Here is a 22,946-nt window from a genome sequence, read left to right as displayed (position 1 = left end):
TCCGCAGTTCTTTGTTATATTCTCATTATTTGTATTTCCATTTAATTAAGTGTTTGTATGTATGTATATTCAGTGAGCACTTTATTAGGTACACCTATCAGGTACGTACAATTACTGTTTGTAAATAACACCACGTATCAGTCAAATGAAGCTCCCATAGGCTCCCCACTGACCAGATGTTGCATGGCTGGGTGATTGTTCTCAGCACTGCAGTGACACTAACAACATCAAAAAAATGTATTAACTGTATGGGCAGTTGTGGCCTACTGGTTACGGTACCAGACTAGTAAGCAGAAGGTTGCATGTTCAAGCCCCACCATTGCCAAGTTGCCACTGTTGGGCCCTTGAGCAAGGCCCTTAACCCTTGTGTTCAGTCATACCTGTAAGTGGCTTTGGATAAAAGCGTCTGCTAAATGCCGAAAATGTAAATGTATATTCAGTGAGCACTTTATTAGGTACACCTATCAGGTACGTACAATTACTGTTTGTAAATAAATATAAATGACCAGATGTTGCATGGCTGGGTGATTGTTCTCAGCACTGCAGTGATACTAACAACATGTAATATAATAACTATATGGGCAGTTGTGGCCTACTGGTTAAGGTACTGAACTAGTAAGCAGAAGGTTGTAGGTTCAAGCCCAACCATTGCCAAGTTGCCACTGTTGAGCCCTTAAGCCTCGATTGCTTAGACAATATACAGTCACAGTACTGTAAGTTGTTGTTGTGGGTTGAGCGCATTAGCTGCAGCAGTGTCGTTGGGATTTTTTTGCTTACACTAGAGACTAAAGCACCTAAAGAGGCCACTATCAGCACTCCTAAAACAAGAGCTATGTTTTTCCAACAACATACACTACCATATATTAGCCTTCTCAGGGGTGGGAAGTAAGTATAAAAAGCAACAGATGGGCTATAGGCTGTAATTATATAACCAACAAGCTCTGCATGGTAGGTGCAGCTTATAAAATCACTAATGAATGTACATACCAAATAGGCATACCTAATGAAGTGCTTGGTGATTGTATAATGACAATGATAGATGCTGAAGTCAAGCAAAACAAAAACTTTACATTACATTGAGTTAAGGATATACAGTATATATATCCATATATATATATATATATATATATATATACTGTATATACGGATATAGGATATATATATATATTTAGAATGGAATATATATAATTGCCCATCCTTGTTACTTGCTCATTTCAATCGCTTGTCCGGCTGCCATACCTCCCACATTTTATTTCTTTACATACAGGTCTCAGGCTCTGTTACGATTTACATGCTTATCCAACCTCATTTCCCCACAAATGGTCAATTTTAGCATTAAATGACTAAAAGCAGTCACTACATGGATCTGGATCTGGATGGAGAATGGAGAACAATCGCTGTAGCCAGATATGGGAGAAGTGGCGGATTGTCATACAGTTTAGACAGGAGTACAATGAAAGCCCACCACAACAGCTTTATTTTTGTTTTGCAATGGCTAGCAACCTCATGGCTTGTTGCGGGAGTGTCTTCGGAAGCTATATAAAGCTCGTTCTTGAACGGGTCCCAGAGGACAGCGGATATCTTAAAATGGCAAACGAAATTTATGGTAGGGTTTTGCGGGATGCCTTTCTTTTGACGAAGCTAAAAAGATATAAACACAATCACTGTGGTAAGCTTGATGGCAGTTGTCAAAGTGTAGAAAGGCACATCCAAAAATAATTTTTCACTTCATCGGAAACGCCAAAGCAAACAAGCAATTTGTGCATGTATGTACACCGATCAGCCATAACATTAAAACCACCTCCTTGTTTCTACACACTGTCTATTTTATCAGCTCCACGCACTTTGTAGTTCTACAATTACTGACTGTAGTCCATTTGTTTCTCTGCATGCTCTGTTAGCCCCCTTTCATGCTGTTCTTCAATGGTCGGGACTCTCCCAGGACCACCACAGAGCAGGTATTATTTAGGTGGTGGATCATTCTCAGCACTGCAGTGACACTGACATGGTGGTGGTGTGTTAGTGTGTGTTGTGCTGGTATGAGTGGATAAGACAGCAGTGCTGATGGAGTTTTTAAACCCAGCGTCCACTCACTGTCACTGCTGGACTGAGAATAGTCCACCAACTAAAAATATTCAGCCAACAGCGCCCCATGGGCAGCGTCATGTGACCACTGATGAAGGTCTAGAAGATGACCAACTCGAACAGCAGCAATAGATGAGCGATCGTATCTGACTTTACATCTACAAGGTGGGCCAACTAGGTAGGAGTGTCTAATAGAGTGGACAGCGAGTGGACACGGTATTTAAAAACTCCATCAGCACTGCTGTCTTATCCACTTATACCAGCACAACACACACTAACACACCACCACCATGTCAGTGTCACTGCAGTACTGAGAATGATCCACCACCTAAATAATACCTACTCTGTGGTGGTCAATAAGTAAAAGCAGGTTAATAAAGTATGTAGAGAAACTGATGGACTACAGTCAGTAATTGTAGAACTACAAAATGCTTCTATATGGTAAGTGGAGCTGATAAAATGGACAGTGAGTGTAGAAACAAGAAGGTGGTTTTAATGTTATGGCTGATCAGTGTATACCTATACATTCCTCTAGGTCATCCTCTCCAAGCCCAGAAATAGAAGCCTGGCTTTTAAGGTCATACAAATGGGGTCCTTGATGGGGGGTAAATGAGAATCAGTGCACGTGATGCTTAATCGGTGCTAGAACAAGTATAAATCTCTCCATACTAACAACCCCTTGCTTGTTCAAGCACATCTAGGCCTGGTCAGAGCAGACAGTTCTGGCAGAAATCTTGACGTCTGACTTAGCTGAACAACCAGTAAAGGATTTTGCAAATGCCATTAAAATGACAGCAGTGTAGCACTTGGTAACAGCTTATTACATGCTGCTATATTCGGGCTCCTGCCTCCGTGGTACCAATTGCTGTCACTGTTCATGACGGGGACAAGATGTCCTGAGGTGGAAGCATGAATCATAAATATGGAAAAAATTGAGTACAATTGAGCTCACCGTTCTATTTTATATACTTCATCTAGTTAAAGGAATAATTGCTTAACAATAACTGACTGCATTATTCCTCAGTTCTAATTTGTCATACATCTCGGAGCATTAAAAATATAATGAATCACAGAAAGGAAATGGAATAAAAAAAGAATTACATTTTACAGTTCAGTTCAGAGTAAAACTAGTCGACCATACGAATGAATAATAATCAAAAACTGTAGACATTTTAGCGCTTAAAAGCCGAGACATGCTGACAAGGACAACCCACCCACTGCTTTGACATTGAAGCCACAAAATGGCTTTTACCATGACAGATAAGACACCATCATAAACAGCACATCACCCATAAACCAAACCCAACCCAACCCAAGCTGTACGTACCCGTCTGCGACAGAAAGGCAGGCTCTGTGCGATAATATTTATCCTGAAGATCTTCAAGACTTTCTGCGAGGCCAAAGGTTCCTTGGCGACACCTGTGAGGCCCATCAGATCAAGCATTTGGCTCTCTGGAGGAGCCTGAGGAGCTTTCTCCTTGGCAGATTTGGGCATTTTTTTCTGGCTGGCTGATGAAAAACGAGGAATGGGGCAATGCCGTAGCATCGCCACTTGTCTAGGAAATTAGTAGATCATAGCCTGACAAAAAAGCCAAAGGACTACAATGATGTCTTAGTCTCTGTTTTAGGCCGCAAAGTTCTTAAGGACTACTGGGTGGGATCCAAAGAGTTGAAAGAATAACCTCTTTTCAAGTGTCTAGCCCTTCCTAAAGATACCTGGTACGTTCACTCTATTAGAACTTTAAAAGTCTTCAGAGATGATTCTCACAGACTATGGTCATATCCCAAATATAACATTTGAGAGATCCAGCATAAAAGCCTGACGTTTAAGCAAGGTAGTACACTAGCTCTGCCGTTGCTGATCGTTCTCTCAGACTATAGGCTTGATTCTATCTGCTCGATGTGTCCAAAGTGTAAAGCGTACTCGATCACAAGCCTCTTGGCCTCTTTTAAAATATCTTGCTGTGTGATGTCAGCGTTGCCCCCTGCAGCTGCTCTTCCTGTCCTGCCCATGCCCATCCCGGGAATGAGACCCCTGTGCACCAGCAAGGAATTTAGCCGGGGAACTATCTGACCCCCGATGTCAGTTGACCGACGGAACTTCCTCCGTTTACAAAACACATTTGTCTTGATGTGACAAAAGGTAGTAAATAATACGTATGACACTGGAAACAAGTAATAATAAATTAATGAGCAAATTAAATATAAAGGCAACTGAATGTCTTTCATGAGGCTCCAGTATTAGATGCCAAATTGCATCAGGCTAGCTATCAGTGATTCATTTCACCAGTGCAGTCACTGCATTGGCATGTGAAGTCCCATAGCTTGATATAAAAATGAACTCAAAAGAAATGAGCCACAGGGAGTTAACAGACTGGTACTCTGTGTTGAGTTTTTAAACAGGTCTCTCTTGTAAAAGAGATTTTGAATCTCAATGGGACCTCCTGGTTAAATAAAGGTTAAATAAAAAAATAAAATAAATAAAATAAACAGGCAAAAAAACTTATATTTATTTATTTATTACAAAGCCACACTTTGCTTACATTCATGACAGGACAGGTCATTACTGGTTATACAAGATTCATCAGTTCAAGTCTTTTCATTTCAAACACAGTCATGGACAATTTGTATCTCCAATTTACCTCACTTGCATGTCTTTGGACTGTGGGAGGAAACCAGATACGTGGAGAACGTGCAAACTCCACAAAGAAAGGACCATGGACTGCTCCACCTGGGAATCAAAACCCACCGTGCCACCATGCCGCCCTTTTTTATTAAAAGTATTTTAGTGACTTGGAACTCAGGTGGCCAAGTGCCTATTGTGCTAGCCCCCAACCACAGATTGGCACAGAGTCTAAACCACTCTGACTAAAGCTGTACCACAGAAGTAAACACTGTCGGTTAACAGTTAGATCAAATTCAGTTTCTAGAACAGCCATGCTAACCTTTTTTTCTCTTAGACCCCCTGTGTTTAAAAAACACCCCGGGACCCCGTTGACATGAATTATTACATTATTTTTACTCTTTCAGCAAGTATGAAAAAAGATATTGTCCTCTAGCTCATGGGAAATTGTATTAATCCATGATGGTTTACACCGACCAGGCATAACATTATGCACACTGACAGGTGAAGTGAATAACACTGATTATCTCTTCATCACGGCACCTGTTAGTGGGTGGGATATATTAGGCAGCAAGTGAACATTTTATCCTCAAAGTTGATGTGTTAGAGTGATGTGTTGAGTGAGTCTGACGAGGGTCAAATTGTGATGGCTGGACGACTGGGTCAGAGCATCTCCAAAACTGCAGCTCTTGTGGGGTGTCCCCCAGTGGAAGCCTAGTGGGTAGAGCTTTGAGCTGTCAATGGAAATCCACTCTGCTCCAGGGACGCCGTACAATGACTGACCCTGCGCTCTGACCCCAGCGTCCAAACAAGCTGGGATATGCAAAAAGAAAGAAATTTGTTGTACTGTAGACCTACAGTAAATATGTATATATGACAAATAAAGGCATTCTAATTGTATTATACCAGACACTTTGCTTAATTCTTTTTTCATTATTACCTGCATTTACGATAAGTGCACATTATTTTGCAAATACCTTTTGCATAGTGCAACAGTATTCATTAATTAAAAAAACTATTTTAAAGCAGTCGTACCAACATCTCATGCATTTCTTATGTTCTTTACAAACTGTGCTATGTACACATCATCATTGTGACGTGCCACTCCTGTAATGTCAAAGCCTAGAGATTTAAAACTTTGGCTTTATTTAGAAGTCACTTATTCAAGGACAGGTGTCAAACTATCTGACAGGCAAACTGCCCATCTCTGACAGGGTGAGGATTAATGTATAGCTGTTTTTATTCTTCTTTACTGAACCTCATCAGGGCCTCTGAGTTTCGCAAAATATGTGGTCCACACTCGGTTAAATTGGAGTACAAATCTGACAGCAGTGTCCTCAGCTGCTCGGCTCTGTTCTCGTATTTAAGCCCTTTTCTAATAAACAAGCACTCGCACCATAAACCCAGCTGAGCATGGACACTCGTAGACGGGTTTATTTATAGCTTTACTCAACACCAGCTTTCACCTGATTCTCACAGCACTGAAGTATGTGCCTCATGTACATTTCAGAGGTTTAACCCACTAATCCTAGGTAATATGGGGGAATGCAGAAAATGTCCGAGCTCTGAAATGCTACAAACTGACGAGCACCATGCATTAACCGGTACTATTATTTCAGTCTGTTTTCTATAATATACTCAAAAATCTTAATTTTTGAAAAATACTCTCGCCATCTTACAACGCCGTAATAGGAGCTATACCCCAATCATATGTGAAAGACACACATGACCATTGTAATTAATGGTCATTGTGATTTGCATATGGACCTGATCACCGGTTCCATTGTTATGCAATGGGCGGTGATCGGTCGTTATGCAAATCGGCTGCATATAAGGTTGGAATCATTCGGATCGAGTGACGAAACGTATCTCTACAACAAACTTGTGTCCAGATGAACTGATTCAACTTTGTGGATTTGTGTACCTGGATTATTGAGCATGCATCAACAGATATACTCAAAAAGCTTAACGTTGCATGAGATTGTGTTTGTGTATGATTCCTGCTTCTGCTGTCATTTCGTCATACACACAGTAGCAAGAAGAAGGATTCCCCATGCAGCCTTGAGTTCCTAAGATACAGACAGTTGTACCTGTTGAGGGCTTTATCCGGCTACCACCATCCCTGGTAACTGACCCCGCTCTGTTTCTCTCACTTTATCACAGTAATTATAGCACTAGGTAGCAGTGCCTGAGATCTGGGGGTTCCAATCCCGGATACAATACGTTTACAGGGCTAGACAATGACAATGTTATGGGACAGTTGTAGCTTAGTGGGTACAATTATGGGTTACAAACTGGAAGGTTGTGGGTTTGAATCCTGGCTCTACCATGCAGCCACTGTTGGGCCCCTGAGCAAGACCCTTAATGCTCTCGGCATGAGATTGTGTTTGTGTATGAATCCTGGTTCCTGATTCTGCTGTCATTTTAACATACACACAGTAGCAAGAAGGATTCCCCATGCAGCCTTGCGTTCCTAAGATACAGACAGTTGTACCAGTTAGCTGATAAGCCCCAAACCCATGTCCCAAAGGTGGTGGGCTAGCATATTAGACAGCTGGGCCACCAAAACAGACATGCACGATAGCTTTTGCTACACTAAAGATAGAGTAACCTCGCGGTCAGTTAAGCACTGTTTAAATGGAGCTTGTGGCTGTTAGCGTACTAGACGACAGGGCACAAGACTGACCTTTAATAATTCATCACTCAATTAAAAAGACCCAACAGGACAGTGTGCACTCTCTAGCCGATAGCTACAAAAAGAGATGAAAAACGGTCCAAACACACCACTTACGCGTTAACAGCATGACCTTTCGTTACTGTCTTAATGCTGTCTTTCATAAAACTACATTAATAAAAGCATTTTAACACCAATGAGGTCTGCTTTTAGTTACCATAGCAACAAGTAATATCCCCAAGACAATAATGTTACTGTAGGCATTTCAAGGTAGAATAATGCCCAAAACTCTCTATTCACCACCAGATACTTTTTAAAAAGTAGAATTATTAAAGCTTTTAGCATCATGCAAATGTAACATGAGGGTACGTACAACATGTTAAAAAGCCTGCACATGCCTCAAACACAAATTACATTCCTTGCACACCAGCACCAAGATTCTGAGCTCCAGGGTTCGAATCTCTGCTCTGCTGCCGGTCGGCTGGATGCCCTCTGATGCAGCGTTTCCAGACCTTTTTTGCACCACGGACCGGTTTCATATAAGATATAATTTCACGGACCGACGGGGAAAATTGCTCACAAACAACGTAGAATTAGCTTTTTATGCTGCAACGAGACGCTGCTCCCACCTAGGGGTGACAATAAGACATTATACAACAGTTAGTTCCGACCTTACAATCTGATTGGTTGAGAAGCGTTCTAACCGTGCTGATATTCGTGATAACAGCACGGCCTTTTCACACCACAACTGTATTACTCCGCTGACGCGTTGCCAGTAACGACAAGCTTCACGCACACAAACGCGCACGCAGGCGACACAGCCTTTTTTCCCGATCGCGTTTTAAATCCGTTGTCTGATATACAATCTAGCGCACTGTGTAGGGAACATAAATCAATTGTCTAATTCACTATCTAGTGCACTATGTAGGAAACATAAATCCGTGATCTGATACACAATCTAGTGCACTATGTAGGGAACATTAATGTGTTTGTAACGCGAACAGTTTATACTTTTACTTAATTGCCCAGTTAGCAGCTCATAAAAGTTCTGTTATCACCCAGAATCCTTTGGTGTGTGCGGTTTTTTATTTCTTTTTTTCCCTTCGGAGGTTCTTGCTTTCTTCTTCTTCTTGTTCTTACCTCCCTGAAATGAGTTTTTGCAACTTGGGATGTCTGCTTTGTAGTGTTAAACTTTATATTCGTTATGGAACTACTTTTTGGCGGAAAATATTGTCAATATTAAAGCATATTTATTATGAAATTCAGGGCTTCTTATATTTATTTTCTTTCTTTGTTTTGTAAAAATTGTTGTATAAAAGCAATAGAACACTTGAGGTCGTGTGTTATCGCGAATAACATCACAGCCGTGATAACACACTCCCTCTCGTGTTCTATTGCTTAAATAACACCCAAAATAGAAGCAGTGAAAACTGCTTTTCTAGCGATCTCTAATTATTCATTCTTTCTGTGCGGCCTGGTAATAAATAGCCCATGGGCCAGTACCGGTGGTTGGGGACCACTGCTCTAATGCCTGCCGCAGACAAAATTGGCTTCCAGTGTGCTGGGTGGGAAAGACTGGACTAAAAGGTGGGGTCATCCAAGCTGTGCAAGCCTTGGTTGCCAAGGGCGCCTGTATAGAAAGTATCGGCACGCGAAGCCGACCTCACACGCAAATCCACCAAAGTATGAGAGAATAAGAAGGGATTGGTGGACTGCGCAGACGTCAGAAGGAGTGTGTTTGAGGCAAATATACACCCTCCTTGGACGCCATTGGGGTCCCCAGCAGTGGATTGGCCATGCTAAATTGGGAGAAAAAAAAAGAAAAATTGCATTCCTTCATTAGGAATTGAAAGTGACCCACTTTGCTATCTGTCCCGTTCCAGAATGTGTGGGGTTAAAGAAGGGGGCACGTTCCAGAGTTGAAGGGTCACGCTCCAGAGCTTCAGGTTTCCAGCACACTTGTGAACCTCACAGCTACGAATGCATAACAAGTGTGCAAGGAATGGTTTAGCGTACTTTAGTATAGGTGTTAAAAAAACGAAGTGATGGCAGAGCTTCTTATCAACACATCTTTATGCTTTATTGAACAATAATAAGCATAACGTAGCAGTAATGTACTGACGATTCAGGGACAGGGCCCTTTTCCTCAGTGACCTGCACAGACTTTGACGTTAATCCCAATGGATTTTTGAAATTTTTGGAATGAACTGAAAAGTGCATTCCAAGCATTCTCATCCAACATCAGCGCCTGACTGGCCTGACAAATGTTCTTCTGACTGATGGATAAAAATGTCCACAGACACACTGTATAAAATGTTGTGGAGAGCCTTTTTATAGCTGCAGGGGAACCAATGTCATATTAACCTGTGTTCTGTTGACATTGACTTTACTGCCTTGTCCTTTGGGGTGCAAGAGATTTAAGTGTTGTGTGAGTGAAGTAAAATTAGCCAAATTAATACCAGAGAGAGAGGTGAGAGAACACCAGACCAAAAACATATGAAAATCTATTGTCTCCAATTACCCGATTGCATTACGCTTCCTCTCTACTGATGTTGACCTCCACCCTGGTTGAGGAGAGCCGTGACTAACACACGCCCCCTCCGACTGCATCTTTTCACCTACACCTAGTTCAAATGCGGATCAGCTTTGTGTACGGAGAGACACACCCTGATTCTCGATATCCCTCGTCTCTGTGCAGGTGCCATCAATCAGCCAGGAGAGGTCGTAATTGCATCATTTATGAGGTCCCGTCCGGTGTGTCCGGGTGTTTAGAACACAATGTTTACTTGCAGTTTCCATAAATTAACAAATGTCATAAAGTATCAAGCTTATAAAAAAAAAAAAAAAGGCTAAAAACATTTTGAACATGAGGGGTTAATGCCCTCGGTTTTGAGCTGGGAAGTCCAATATGCTCATGGTCAGGTTTCTACATACAGTTTGCCATATATTTATCATTTGAGCCAAATGAATGAACGATTCCTTATAGCTCCTTTTTACCATAGGGTAGTGGTCCCCAACCTTTATAAGTTCATGGACTGGCGGGGATGCAAGGATTTAAAATAAAATTATACGACAAGCATAATAAAAAAACACAAATTATAAAACGGATAGTTCCGGTCCTAAAATCTGATTGGCTGAGCCGCGTTCGAAGCCGTTGTAAAATCCCAGATAAACGCACACCTATGACCACCTCACATCATTCCATATTAATACGCCACTGAATAGAAAAAGTTAATGTTATTTTCGCCCTCATGTTGCCTAGCAACACTGTTAATCGAACTATTTTGCGTCGCGGAAGAATGCTTTATTGTAAGTTTATACACAATAAATACATTTATGAATTAAACATTGTTGTATTTATTATATTTTATGTTGACCGCCGTTTTATAAAAGCAATAAGCCACTCGAGACCGTGCATTACTGTTATGATTTTAGCACGGGGAAAGAAGTTTTAGGCACTCCGCTTCGCGTCACAGTAATGCACGGCCTCTCGTGGCTTATTGCTTTAGTGTATAACGATACTACTCGCCAATGACGGAAAATCAGTGGGAACCCTGAGCTTTTTTCGCTGCAACGAGGTGATAGGAGACAATAACACCTGAAGTGTGTTCCTTATGTCCAGTCTACTCAGTAACTTTGTTTTGTTTGCCGTCACTGCAGAAAATCCCGCTTCACAAAGATGAAAAGCAGTGTTTTTATTGCTTTTGTAGCGGTCTCTAATTATTTATTCTTTCTGTGCGGCAAGTAATAATGACCCAGTGGTTGGGGACCACTGCCATAGCGGATCATTTGTCTTCATGTGTGATTTGTTAGTTTTTAGCCCAGCATGGGATTCAAACCCCCAAAACTTAGGTGGCTCTTTCCATTACACCACACAAGCTTATGATTGTAAACTCTCCCAATCTAGTCGTATCCAATTACCTGATTGCATTATGCTGATGTTGACCTCTCTGACTAAGGAGAGCCGTGACTTACACATGCCCCCTCCGGCACGTGTGCGGTAGCCGACTGCATCTTTTCACCTACACGATGCGAGGAACAACAAGCCAATCATTGTTTGCATAGGTGCCCAGCCTGCCGGTAGCACAGTTCGAGATGTCAGCTCTGGTGTGCTAGTGTGTTTAACCGCTGAGCCACCTGAGCGCCTGACAAACATTTTAGCTATACTTAATTATTTACACATAGACTAGATTCAAACATATGGGTAAGCAGCATGATTGGACAGCATAATTGGACATGCACAAATGTAACAACACATAGATTCTATTTGATATTACCAGAGAAGCATTTTGAAAGTCTGAAAGGCACTACAGATCTTATACTGTTACTGTACGCAAGCCTGCATGGCAAGGCTTAAATAAATGTTATATTCATTATGAAGTTCCATTAGATATGCATCACACATTCAAGTACCCTTAATGGTTAATATATTTGCATAAAATTCACTCATAGAGCAACAGCAGCAATAAACACTGACACACACACACACACATTAAAGTGAATGATTAGGACATTTGTGAGCCTCAAGGAATTAACATCAGTGTGCATACCCACTCAAAATACTGCCTTTCTGACTTGCTGGGAAAGTAAAATCAGTGTTTCAACTTTTTAAAAGAACATAAATCATTTATACACACGCTGTTGTAAAAACAAATCTTCACACATATGCCAATCGACAACCGCAAGATATATAAAATTACTACTATACACAACAGCAAAGCCACCAAATCAATCCGACCTTTAACGGCAAACACAGTTATTCTACGCTTAAACTAATGAGCAACAAATTCAACAGGACTATTTATGCATAATATTGTGCATAAATCTGGTTATTCATGCATACAGTGGGGTCAAAAAGTATTTAGTCAGCCACTGATTGTGCAAGTTCTCCTACTTAGAAAGATGAGAGAGGTCTGTAATTTTCATCACTTCAACTATGAGAGACAAAATGAGAAAAAAAATATCCAGGAAATCACATTGTAGGATTTTTAAAGAATTTATTTGTAAATTATGGTGAAAAATAAGTATTTGGTCAATAACAAACAAGCAAGATTTCTGGCTATCACAGACCTGTAACTTATTCTTTAAAAAGCTCTTCTGTCCTCCACTCGTTACCTGTATTAATGGCACCTGTTTGACCTCGTTATCTGTATAAAAGACACCTGTCCACAGCCTCAAACAGTCAGACTCCAAACTCAACCATGGCCAAGACCAAAGAGCTGTCGAAGGACAACAGGAAGAAAATTGTAGACCTGCACCAGGCTGGGAAGAGTGAATCTACAATAGGCAAGCAGGTTGGTGTGAATAAATCAACTGTGGGAACAATTGTAAGAAAATGGAAGACATACAAGACCATTGATAATCTCCCCTGGGGTCAAGATCTCATCCCGTGGGGTCAAAATGATCATGAGAACGGTGAGCAAACATCCCAGAACTACACGGAGGGACCTGATGAATGACCTGCAGAGAGCTGGGACCAAAGTAACAAAGGCTACCATCAGTAACACACTACGCCGAGAAGGACTCAAATCCTGCAGTGCCAGGCGTGTCCCCCTGCTTAAGCCAGAACATGTCCAGGCCCGTCTGAAGTTTGCCAGAGAGCATATGCATGATCCAGAAGAGGATTGGGAGAATATCATGTGGTCAGATGAAACCAAAATGGAACTTTTTGGTAAAAACTCAACTCGTCGTGTTTGGAGGAAGAAGAAGAACCCAAGAACACCATACCTACTGTGAAGCACGGGGGTACAATGTGATTTCTCATTTTGTCTCTCTCAGTTGAAGTGTACCTATGATGAAAATTACAGACCTCTCTCATCTTTCTAAGTAGGAGAACCTGCAAAATCAGTGGCTGACTAAATACTTTTTGGCCCCACTGTACATTTTCAATAACTGTTCCCTCTAGGTTAGACCTGCGGTGGGGTCCAAGGCAGATGTACACTTTTGACAGGGCTTTTATTTATTTCAGGACAACAAACACACCTAAACTTTAAGGCAATTTGGGTACCTTTAACCTTCAGGATGTCCTTGAGAGAAAACCGGTGTATCACAGAGACTGAAAATCTACTCTGACAGTGACTAGAGGTCAGGTAAGGTGCCCAGGCTATCTGCTGCACCGTGGTAGCTACTACCTGACAGCTTTCCAAGCATTAGTACTAAACAAAATGTAGCTCATAAAACCCAAGGACATTTTCAAAACATGCTAGAATCCACACAGTGTTGGGAATGTTGAACATTCACTCCTACACACCGAACTCAGATCAGCTCTTTCAGTTTTCCTTTAAAGTGCTTTCAAATCGGATGGTTGGTGAGAAACGATTCACAATTCTAACTGTGTCAGTGTTGGGCCGCACTGTTGCACACAAGGCAAAAGACAGACAGACAGACAGACAGAGACAGACAGACACACACACACACACACACACACACACACACACACACACACACAGAAAGAGAGAGAGAGAGTCAGAGAGCAGGCGCAGACCATTAAGGCTTGAATAAATGATGAGTGGGTTTATTGTGCCCTCTTGTGTTTCATATTAGAACTTCATGAAGTGCACAAACCAGGTCCAAAAACAAGAACACCTCTATTTTACAGTGTTTACACCAGAAGCCTTTTTAAATTTAACATGTACTGAAGTCTTGAATCAGATACCAAAGACTACAAAGCTCTGTCTAAACTTATAAATATATAAACATTAAAACCACCTCCTTGTTTCTACACACTGCCCATTGTATCAGCTCCACTTACCATATAGGAGCACTTTGTAGTTCTACAATTACTGACTGCAGTCCATCTGTTTCTCTGCATGCTTTGTTAGCCCCCTTTCACGCTGTTCTTCAATGGTCAGGACCCCCACAGGACCACCACAGAGCAGGTATTATTTGGGTGGTGGGTCATTCTCAGCACTGACACTGACATGGTGGTGGTGTGTTAGTGTGTGTTGTGCTGGTATGAGTGGATAAGACACAGCAATGCTGATGGAGTTTTTAAACACCTCACTGTCGCTTTTGGACTGATAATAGTCCACCAACCAAAAATATCCAGTCAACAGAGCCCCGTGGGCAGCGTCCTGTGACCACTGATGAAGGTCTAGAAGATGACCAACTCGAACAGCAGCAATAGATGAGCGATCGTCTCTGACTTTACATCTACAAGGTGGACCAACTAGGTAGGAGTGTCTAATAGAGTGGACAGTGAGTGGACACGGTATTTAAAAACTCCAGTAGGGCTGCTGTATCTGATCCACTCATACCAGCACAACACACACTAACACACCACCACCATGTCAGTGTCACTGTATGTAATGCAGTGCTGAGAATGATCCATCACCCAAATACAGTAATACCTGCTCTGTGGTGGTCCTGTGGGGGGTCCTGACCATTGAAGAACAGGGTGAAAGCAGGTTAAAAAAGTGTGTAGAGAAACAGATGGACTACAGTCAGTAATTGTAGAACTACAAAATGCTTCTATGTGATAAGTGGAGCTGATACAATGGACAGTGAGTGTAGAAACAAGGAGGTGGTTTTAATGTTATGGCTGAGCTTCAACTTCTAGAGTTAATAATCAAATAAAGTAATGAACATCATTTCAGTCAAGAATAAATAGAATAACTGGACGGAGATCCTTCATTACTTCATTAACCTTCATTGGCTGTAAACTTTATAACCTTTTAACCTCCGAGTCCCTTAACTGAGATCAAAAGGAAGCAATGGACACCAATTAAAAAAACTCCATGGTTCACCTGCAACATCCAGTTTATTCCCTCTCTGCTGCATCCCCACAGCAACAGAAGACTGGGAGTTGCATAGCAACCTGTTCCAAATACTCTAATAGAGAAGTGCCGACGCCGAGTTCACCAGAGAACATCACGATTCATTTATGAGTCACAAGGACATCTCAGAAAGAATAATAATTATTATTAATAATTATTAACTCATTATGAAAGCAAAGCACTAATAACAAAATGTTCTGTTCTCCTTATTCTTTTATCAGCAGGATAATAATGTTATTTATAGTAGCTACATGAGTCATTATTTAAGACTAAAAGACTGGCCTATTATGCGTTTAAAGAATGCCTTTATTTGTCATATATACACATACATGTGTGCAGCACAACAAAATTCTTTCTTCGTACATCCCAGCTTGTTTTGGTCAGAGCGCAGGGTCAGCCATTGTACGGCACCCTTGGAGCCGAGAGGGTCAAAGGCCTTGCTTAAGGGCACAACAGTGGCTACATGGCAGAGCTGGGATTCAAACTTTCAACCTTTCAATTGATAGCCCAAATCTGTACCCACTAGGCTACCACTGTCCCCGGTAACTGACCCCTGATCTGTTTTTTATCACAGTAATTAAAGAACTAGGTAGCATTGCCTGAGATCCGGGGCTCAGAAGTACAGAAGGTGCATGGTGTTAAGTGAACAACTCCCGTGCCATCACACTACCACCCCATACGTGTGTCTGTTAGCGAAGGGTTGTAACTACAGTATATGCTGTATTTGCTTTTGGCCAGACGATGTTGCTGCTGATGAGCTAAGAGCTAATTAGCAATGATTAGTTTAAGTTTGTAGCCATGTCGTACTGCTCTTATGCTTGTCATAACTGATGTACTTTGCCAGGCTAGGCAATGACAACGTTATGGGACAGTGTGGACAAGCTGTGGGTTACCAACTGGAAGCTTGTGGGTTTGAATCCTGGCTCTACCATGCAGCCACTGTTGGGCCCTTGAGCAAGACCCTTAACGCACAACGCTCTTAGCTCCAGACGTGTTGTACAGTAGTAAATGCGGATAGATCATGTAATTGCACTGTACACGTGAATATGTATATATGACAAATTAAGGTGGTCCTTTTAAAAACATGAACATTAATTAACAACAAATACAGGACTATGCTGTTAAATGATCTCCTAATAAAACACAACTCATTCATTAAAAAGTAGCAGGCAGCTAACCAAGTGAACTTGCATAACTAGTGATGACTGCTGTTCTACATAATTTATTGTAACTCGCATTATTACTAATCCACTCACCTTCACTATTGAGCAGCTACACTTAGTTAGGGAGGGATCTCTACACTTTTTACTCACAGTGCGGGCAAACGAGTGTGGACAGACACACAAGTGTGACCGGACTTCTCGTTTGATTAGTGCTATCATACGCATTAGAGTTGCAATAATACGTACATCAGCACTATAAACAATAAGCATTTTAAACAGTGTGTCCGCTAACATTAGACACACTGTAAACCAGCACAAGACAGTGAGAAGATCCTGCCCTTAAAAGACTTTTACAGCCCTGATGTTTATATTACAAGCTTATAAAATTCTAATCAACTTTAAAACATAATTATGTGCAGCTTAGTTTTTACTTATACTAAAATATGTATCTCTGCAATTCCCCCATCACTACATTTGTTCATGCCATAGTTATTTACTTACATTCCTTTTTTATGCTGTTGCAAAACGTAGGTATGTACCCATGTACTTATTCATTACCTACACTGATGTTATAACGGACTTTTCACACCCATTTGTCATAATTTACATCTATTAGTATAGCTGATGCTATAATTGGCTTTTTACATTTCTTTAACTACCGATATCGTTTTAGGGTCTGGGTCGTGGTGGGACGTGTTCCATCTACAAGGGTTTTTTCAAAATGTTTCCACACTTTTTTTTAAAAAACTGGGCCGAACAGAAAGAATAAATAATTAGAAAAACACTGCTTCCATTTCCAACACACGGGTGTTTATTAGAGATGGGACGATCGGGGTTTTTGGCACCGATTCCGATCTCCGATCTCCTTTCAGGGACATCGGCCGATAGCCGATTGCGATCGGGGGGGGGATTGGTTTAGCAGTAAATAAAATAAATAAACTTAAAAAGAGCCTCACAGTGAAGACTCTCTTACATTAAAAAGCTTCATTAAAAAGCTTAATTAAACAGCTATTACCACAGATCTCTAACCGACCATCAGACTCGTTCCGTCTAAGGAGCTAAAAGTTCAGCAGATGATCCTGAACTAACGAATTTGGTAATGAATAAACTTTTGCCTCCGATTGGCTCTGTAACGTTTTCTGTTCTCATCTACATCACAAGTAAGAACCGCTCACGATTTACCAAAGTGAACCAGGAGTTTATATAACGTGCTGATAGAATCGACTCAGATGTGACCGGGTTGAATTATCTTTTTAAAGTAAATATTACAATCAGCAAAATTACATCGTATGTATGATGCACAACGTTAATTCTGTTATTTTAGGTCATGAAGAGCTTTCACGATGGTTTCTGTACGATGGTTGATGAATGGTGATGTGATGGTTGGCGCGTCGTAGCTCAAAGTCTGGATCAATCCACTGAGCTGTTAACTTAACGTGATCTTTATATATCACACGATCGGATCGGCTACTTTTAGGAAATATCGCCGATCGCCGATAGCATATTTTGATTAAAAATCGGCCGATACCGATTCATAGCCGATCGATCGTCCCATCTCTAGTGTTTATCATCTCATATAACCCCCAGGTGGAAGCAGCGTCTCGTTGCAGCAAAAAAAGCTCATTTGTGAGCAGTATGGTTATTCTATTTTAAATCCCTCCCCCCTGCCGGTCCGTAAAATGTTATTTTATATGAAACCGGTCCGTGGTGCAAAAAAAGGTTGGGGAGCGCTGCTCTAAATGACATCACGTTTCTAAATAGTCTAAATAATATTTCAATGCATTTTTCCCAGTGTCGTAACAACTTTTTAATGCCATCATCATCATCACATGAAAATCTTGTCCTTAAAGCTTCTTTAAGCGTCCAAAAAGGTGGAAATCAGATGGCGCTAAATCCAGACTATAAGCTCTTTCAGTCTCTTAGACACGACCAATTACTACTCCTGCCTTCCTCACCATTTCCATTGAAAATATAAAAGAGCAGAAACTTGTGGCATGAACACAGCCTGGACAGGATGCCAGTCTATCTCAGGGCTTTAACTACTGAGGCCAGCATTGATTTAATTTAAATCGCAACAGTTAATCACTTAAATGAAATGTTATATATATACACATCACTACAGTTATCGTTATTGTTTTCCCCTCAGCCAAACCATCGACAATGCCATAATGGACTTTCTACCAACCTAGATTTGCTGCCATAGCTGAATGACTTGTTATATCAATTGTGATCCAGATATTGCTATTGTTATTATGTGTGCAAACATTCTTACTGTTAAAAAGTTATACTGTACTTTCAAACACTCTGGAGCTGTATACAGCATAACTGATTTATTTAAATCCAAACTGCTGTTAATGAAATTTTATACAACAGTTAGTTCCGACCTTACAATCTGATTGGCTGAGAAGCGTTCTAACCGTGCTGATATTGGTGATAACAGCACGGCCTTTTCACACCACAACTGTATTACTCCGCTGACGCGTTGCCAGTAACGACAAGCTTCATGCACACAAGCCGCCGGTTGTTTTGTAGGCCTATTTGTGCTCATACACATCCAGAAATTGATACAATGGATCACTTTCAGATAACATTCGACCTAAATTATATCTTTTAATTCTTAATTAATTCGATTTTTAGCTTTTTCTCCTTTTCCTTTCATCTTCGCTTATTCATATTCACTTATTATTTTTATTCCAAACTAGCGTTACTTTGTAGTGTTAAACTATATGCCTTTTTTAGCCTACTGTGTTAAGGCATGGTGGGGAATTTTTACCGTTGCATAGCAGTAACTCATTCGTTGTGGAACTACTTTTTGGTGGAAGGTATTGTCAATATTAAAGCATATTCAATATGAAATTCAGGGCTTCTTTAATTTATTTTCTTTCTTTATTTTGTAAAAACTGTTGTATAAAAGCATAATTTAACACCCTTGATCACAGCCGTGATGTTATTCGCGATAACACACTCCCTCTCGTGTTCTATTGCTTAAATAATATACATAATATTACATCTGTAACGTTAGTGATGTCAGATGATATATGTGCATCCCTACAGCTGCTGTAATACATGATTTACTTACAATACATTCCTAGAGCTGTTGTTATTATGAATGTATAAATGTTGTTCGATCTCTACAGCTCCTAATGACTGAGGATACGTCATACGTTCGACATCCTTTAAGGATAAATGAAGGTCAAATCCATCCAGACAACAACGCACAATGCAAAAACTGTCCACTAGAGGGAGACACACCACACAAGCAAGATCTACCAGTTCTAATACTGAAGTTATGTATTGCAGCAATTATTATTATTATTTTTTTTTCTTCTTCTAATGAAACGTAACAAACGAAACATAGGTGGGATCAAGCCTGTTAAATTATGTGGTAATAATAAAATTCTATTTCTATTGTAAGCATACACCGATGAAGCATAACATTATGACCACCTTCCTAATATTGTGTTGGTCCCCCTTTTGCTGCCAAAACCGCCCTGACCCGTCGAGGCACGGACTCCACTAGACCCCTGAAGGTGTGCTGTGGTATCTGGCACCGAGATGTTAGCAGCGGCCATCCACGTGATGTAAAAGAAAACGTGATTCATCAGACCAGGCCACCTTTCACCATTGCTCCGTGGTCCAGTTCCGATGCTCACGTGCCCATTGTTGGCGCTTTCGGCGGTGGACAGGGGTCAGCATGGGCACCCCGACTGGTCTGCGGCTATGCAGCTCCATTACGCAACACCTTTCTATCAGAACCAGCATTAACCTCTTCTGCAATTTGAGCTACAGTAGCTCGTCTGTTGGATCGGACCACACGTGCCAGCCTTCGCTCCCCACGTGCATCAATGAGCCTTGGCCACCACCCAACAAAAGTTGCAGTTTTGGAGATGCTCTGACCCAGTCATCTAGCCATCCTGCTTCTAACATCAACTTTGAGGATAAAATGTTCGCTTGCTGCCTGATATATCCCACCCACTAACAGGTGCTTTGATAAAGAGATAATCAGGGTTATTCACTTCACCTGTCAGTGCTCATAATGTTATGCCTGGTCAGTGTATAGCCAGCTGTATACTGGTGACAGTATATAGTGAGCTTAATAACTGGGCATTTTAAGTCAATGCCAAACACTAAACATATCAAATAAAGCAGCAGCATAATTTAAAACCAGCCAACCAAGTCAGACAAACTGGTCCTTAAAAAACACATCAGTGCTAACAATGCTAATAAAGTATCACTCTTAGGAATAAAGTTAATAACCAGAGATCAAGGAAACATTCAAAGAGCATGAAATGCTAACAGTGTTAAAACCATCATAGACGTTTGAAGGAATTAGAATAAACTGCGGTGTGATTATTAATCCTATTATTTTAAACGTGAGAAGCTCAGTGAGCATTTTGTGTAAGTATAAATAAAGTAGTAATAAAAGTGCTGATTGATTTACCTGTGGATGCGTTTGATGGGATGAAGATGAGCTTTGGTTCTGTCGTCCTGATTGGACATCTGCGTTATCGTTTGGATCCAACGGTCCAGTTCTGGCAGAGGAAGAGTGAAGTCCCGCCTCTCCTTCCTCTTCCTCCTCTCCCTCCTCATTCTCCTCTCTTTCACTTTCCTCTGATGCTTCGAATTCATCACTGTCCTGGTCCATCTCCTCCTCCTCCTCTCTTTCCCCATCCTCCTCATCCTCCTCGTAGGGAAGTCCTGCCCGTATCCGTCCTTCTCTGTTGTTGTTTTCTTCTTCATCGTTCCTTCGCCGTCGCCGCCTCCTCCTCTGCTCCTGTTCCCACATCCATTGGGCCGCTTTTTCTCCTCCGTTGACCTCCTCCCTCTGCCCCTCTTCGGCCGCCTCGGTTCTCGGCGCAGAAACGGACTCCCTTCCTGACGGCCAAGGTTCCCTCTCCACTTCTACGTCTCCAGACCGCTCTTGCTCCTCCTCTTCGTCATCCTCATCCTCATCCCCCTCTGCTCGTTCTCTACCCCGGGGCTGAGGTTCTCGTTCACGGTTCATGTACTCAGGTTGGGGTTCTGGCTCCGGTCCGGGTTCGGGAACCAGCAGGTCCTGGTTCATTTCCAAAAGCCAGCTTGCTACTTTCTGGACCTTTGCTAGGCTGCCTGAGGAGGATAACGACTTCCCGGCATTCTGGAGAAGAAAATAGTGCAGGAAGAGGAAAGAGAATGCAGAATCAAGAAGAGAAAGAAACGAGTCAAAATGAAGAGGAAGATAGAGCCAGGCAGCAGAGGGAGACAAAAAGCATGAAAGAAAGACAGTATAAGCAAGAAAGAAATTGAGAGGATAAAAAATATATTTTAAAGACAGCAAGAACGTGAGGAAAAGGAAGCGACAACAATGAAAATAAGATTGTTGATAGTCCAGAAGCAACAAAATAAATGTGCAAAAAGTGAGAACAGAAAGCAAGAGTAGGAAAAATAAAGGAATCAGAATAATCAACACGATGCAAGGGGAAAATAGCCCAACAGAACGGATGTGAGATAAACAAGTCGAGACAGTAGAAAGAGAAAGCAGAATATTAAAAATGAGAAGTGGAAGAGAAAAAAAAGAGAAAAAAAGAAGTATGGTTATTTGTGGTATCTGTCTCCATCCTGTAATGTTTGTATTGTGTGCAGAATGATAGAACAATTCATGTTTTATTCATGCTGCTAAAATAAAACAATGAACATCAGCACATCAGCAACATTAACCTCAGATTATGAATATGAAGCCCATCATAGCGATGAGCTCCAAAACAAAAACATTAAAGTGATCCTGAAATAATGTATTATTAAACCCCATTTGTAATGTGTACATATATACACTGATCAGCCATAACATTTAAACCACCTCGTTTTTACACTACTGTCCATTTTATCAGCTCCACTTATCATATAGAAGCATTTTATAGTTCTACAATTACAGACTGTAGTCCATCTGTTTCTCTGCATGCTTTGTTAGCCCACTTTCATGCTGTTCTTCAATGGTCAGGACCCCCATAGGACCACCACAGAGTAGGTATTATTTAGGTGGTGGATCATTCTCAGCACTGCAGTGACACTGACATGGTGGTGGTGTGTTAGTGTGTTAACATTGTGCTGGTATGAGTGGGTAAGACACAGCAATGCTGCTGGAGTTTTTAAACACCTCACTGTCACTGCTGGACTGAGAATAATCCACCAACCAAAAATATCCAGCCAACAGCGCCGGTGGGCAGCATCCTGTGACCACTGATGAAGGTCTAGAAGATGACCAACTCAAACAGCAGCAATAGATGAGCGATCGTCTCTGACTTTACATCTACAAGGTGGACCAACTAGGCAGGAGTGTCTAATAGAGTGGACAGTGAGTGGACACTGTATTTAAAAACTCCAGCAGCACTGCTGTGTCTGATCTACTCATAACCAGCACAACACACACTAACACACCACCACCATGTCAGTGTCACTGCACCGCTGAGAATGATCCACCACCCAAATAATACCTACTCTGTAGTGGTCCTGTGGGGGTCCTGGCCATTGAAGAACAGGGGGAAAGCAGGTTAAAAAGGCATGTAGAAAATCAGATGGACTACAGTCAATAATTGTGGCCCCGGTTTCCTCTGACAGTCCAAAGACATGCAAGTGAGGTGAATTGGAGA

At 41.4% G+C, this 22,946-nt stretch overlaps 1 protein-coding gene across 1 annotated transcript in view; it reads right to left on the bottom strand.

Moving 5' to 3' along the window:
• Window positions 1-22,946, bottom strand: part of fbxw7 (F-box and WD repeat domain containing 7) — a 193,301-nt gene that overhangs the window by 117,818 nt on the left and 52,537 nt on the right. Inside the window, exon 3 of the mRNA XM_063008328.1 lies at window positions 20,762-21,457. Within this exon, the coding sequence (XP_062864398.1) occupies window positions 20,762-21,385 (624 nt within the window). The 5' untranslated portion in view covers window positions 21,386-21,457. The remainder of the gene's footprint in view (window positions 1-20,761; window positions 21,458-22,946) is intronic.

Source organism: Trichomycterus rosablanca, chromosome 14, assembly GCF_030014385.1.
Source record: "Trichomycterus rosablanca isolate fTriRos1 chromosome 14, fTriRos1.hap1, whole genome shotgun sequence".
Taxonomy (NCBI): domain Eukaryota; kingdom Metazoa; phylum Chordata; class Actinopteri; order Siluriformes; family Trichomycteridae; genus Trichomycterus; species Trichomycterus rosablanca.
Note: the sequence above shows the minus strand (reverse complement) of the source record. Positions and strands in the feature narration are given on the sequence as shown.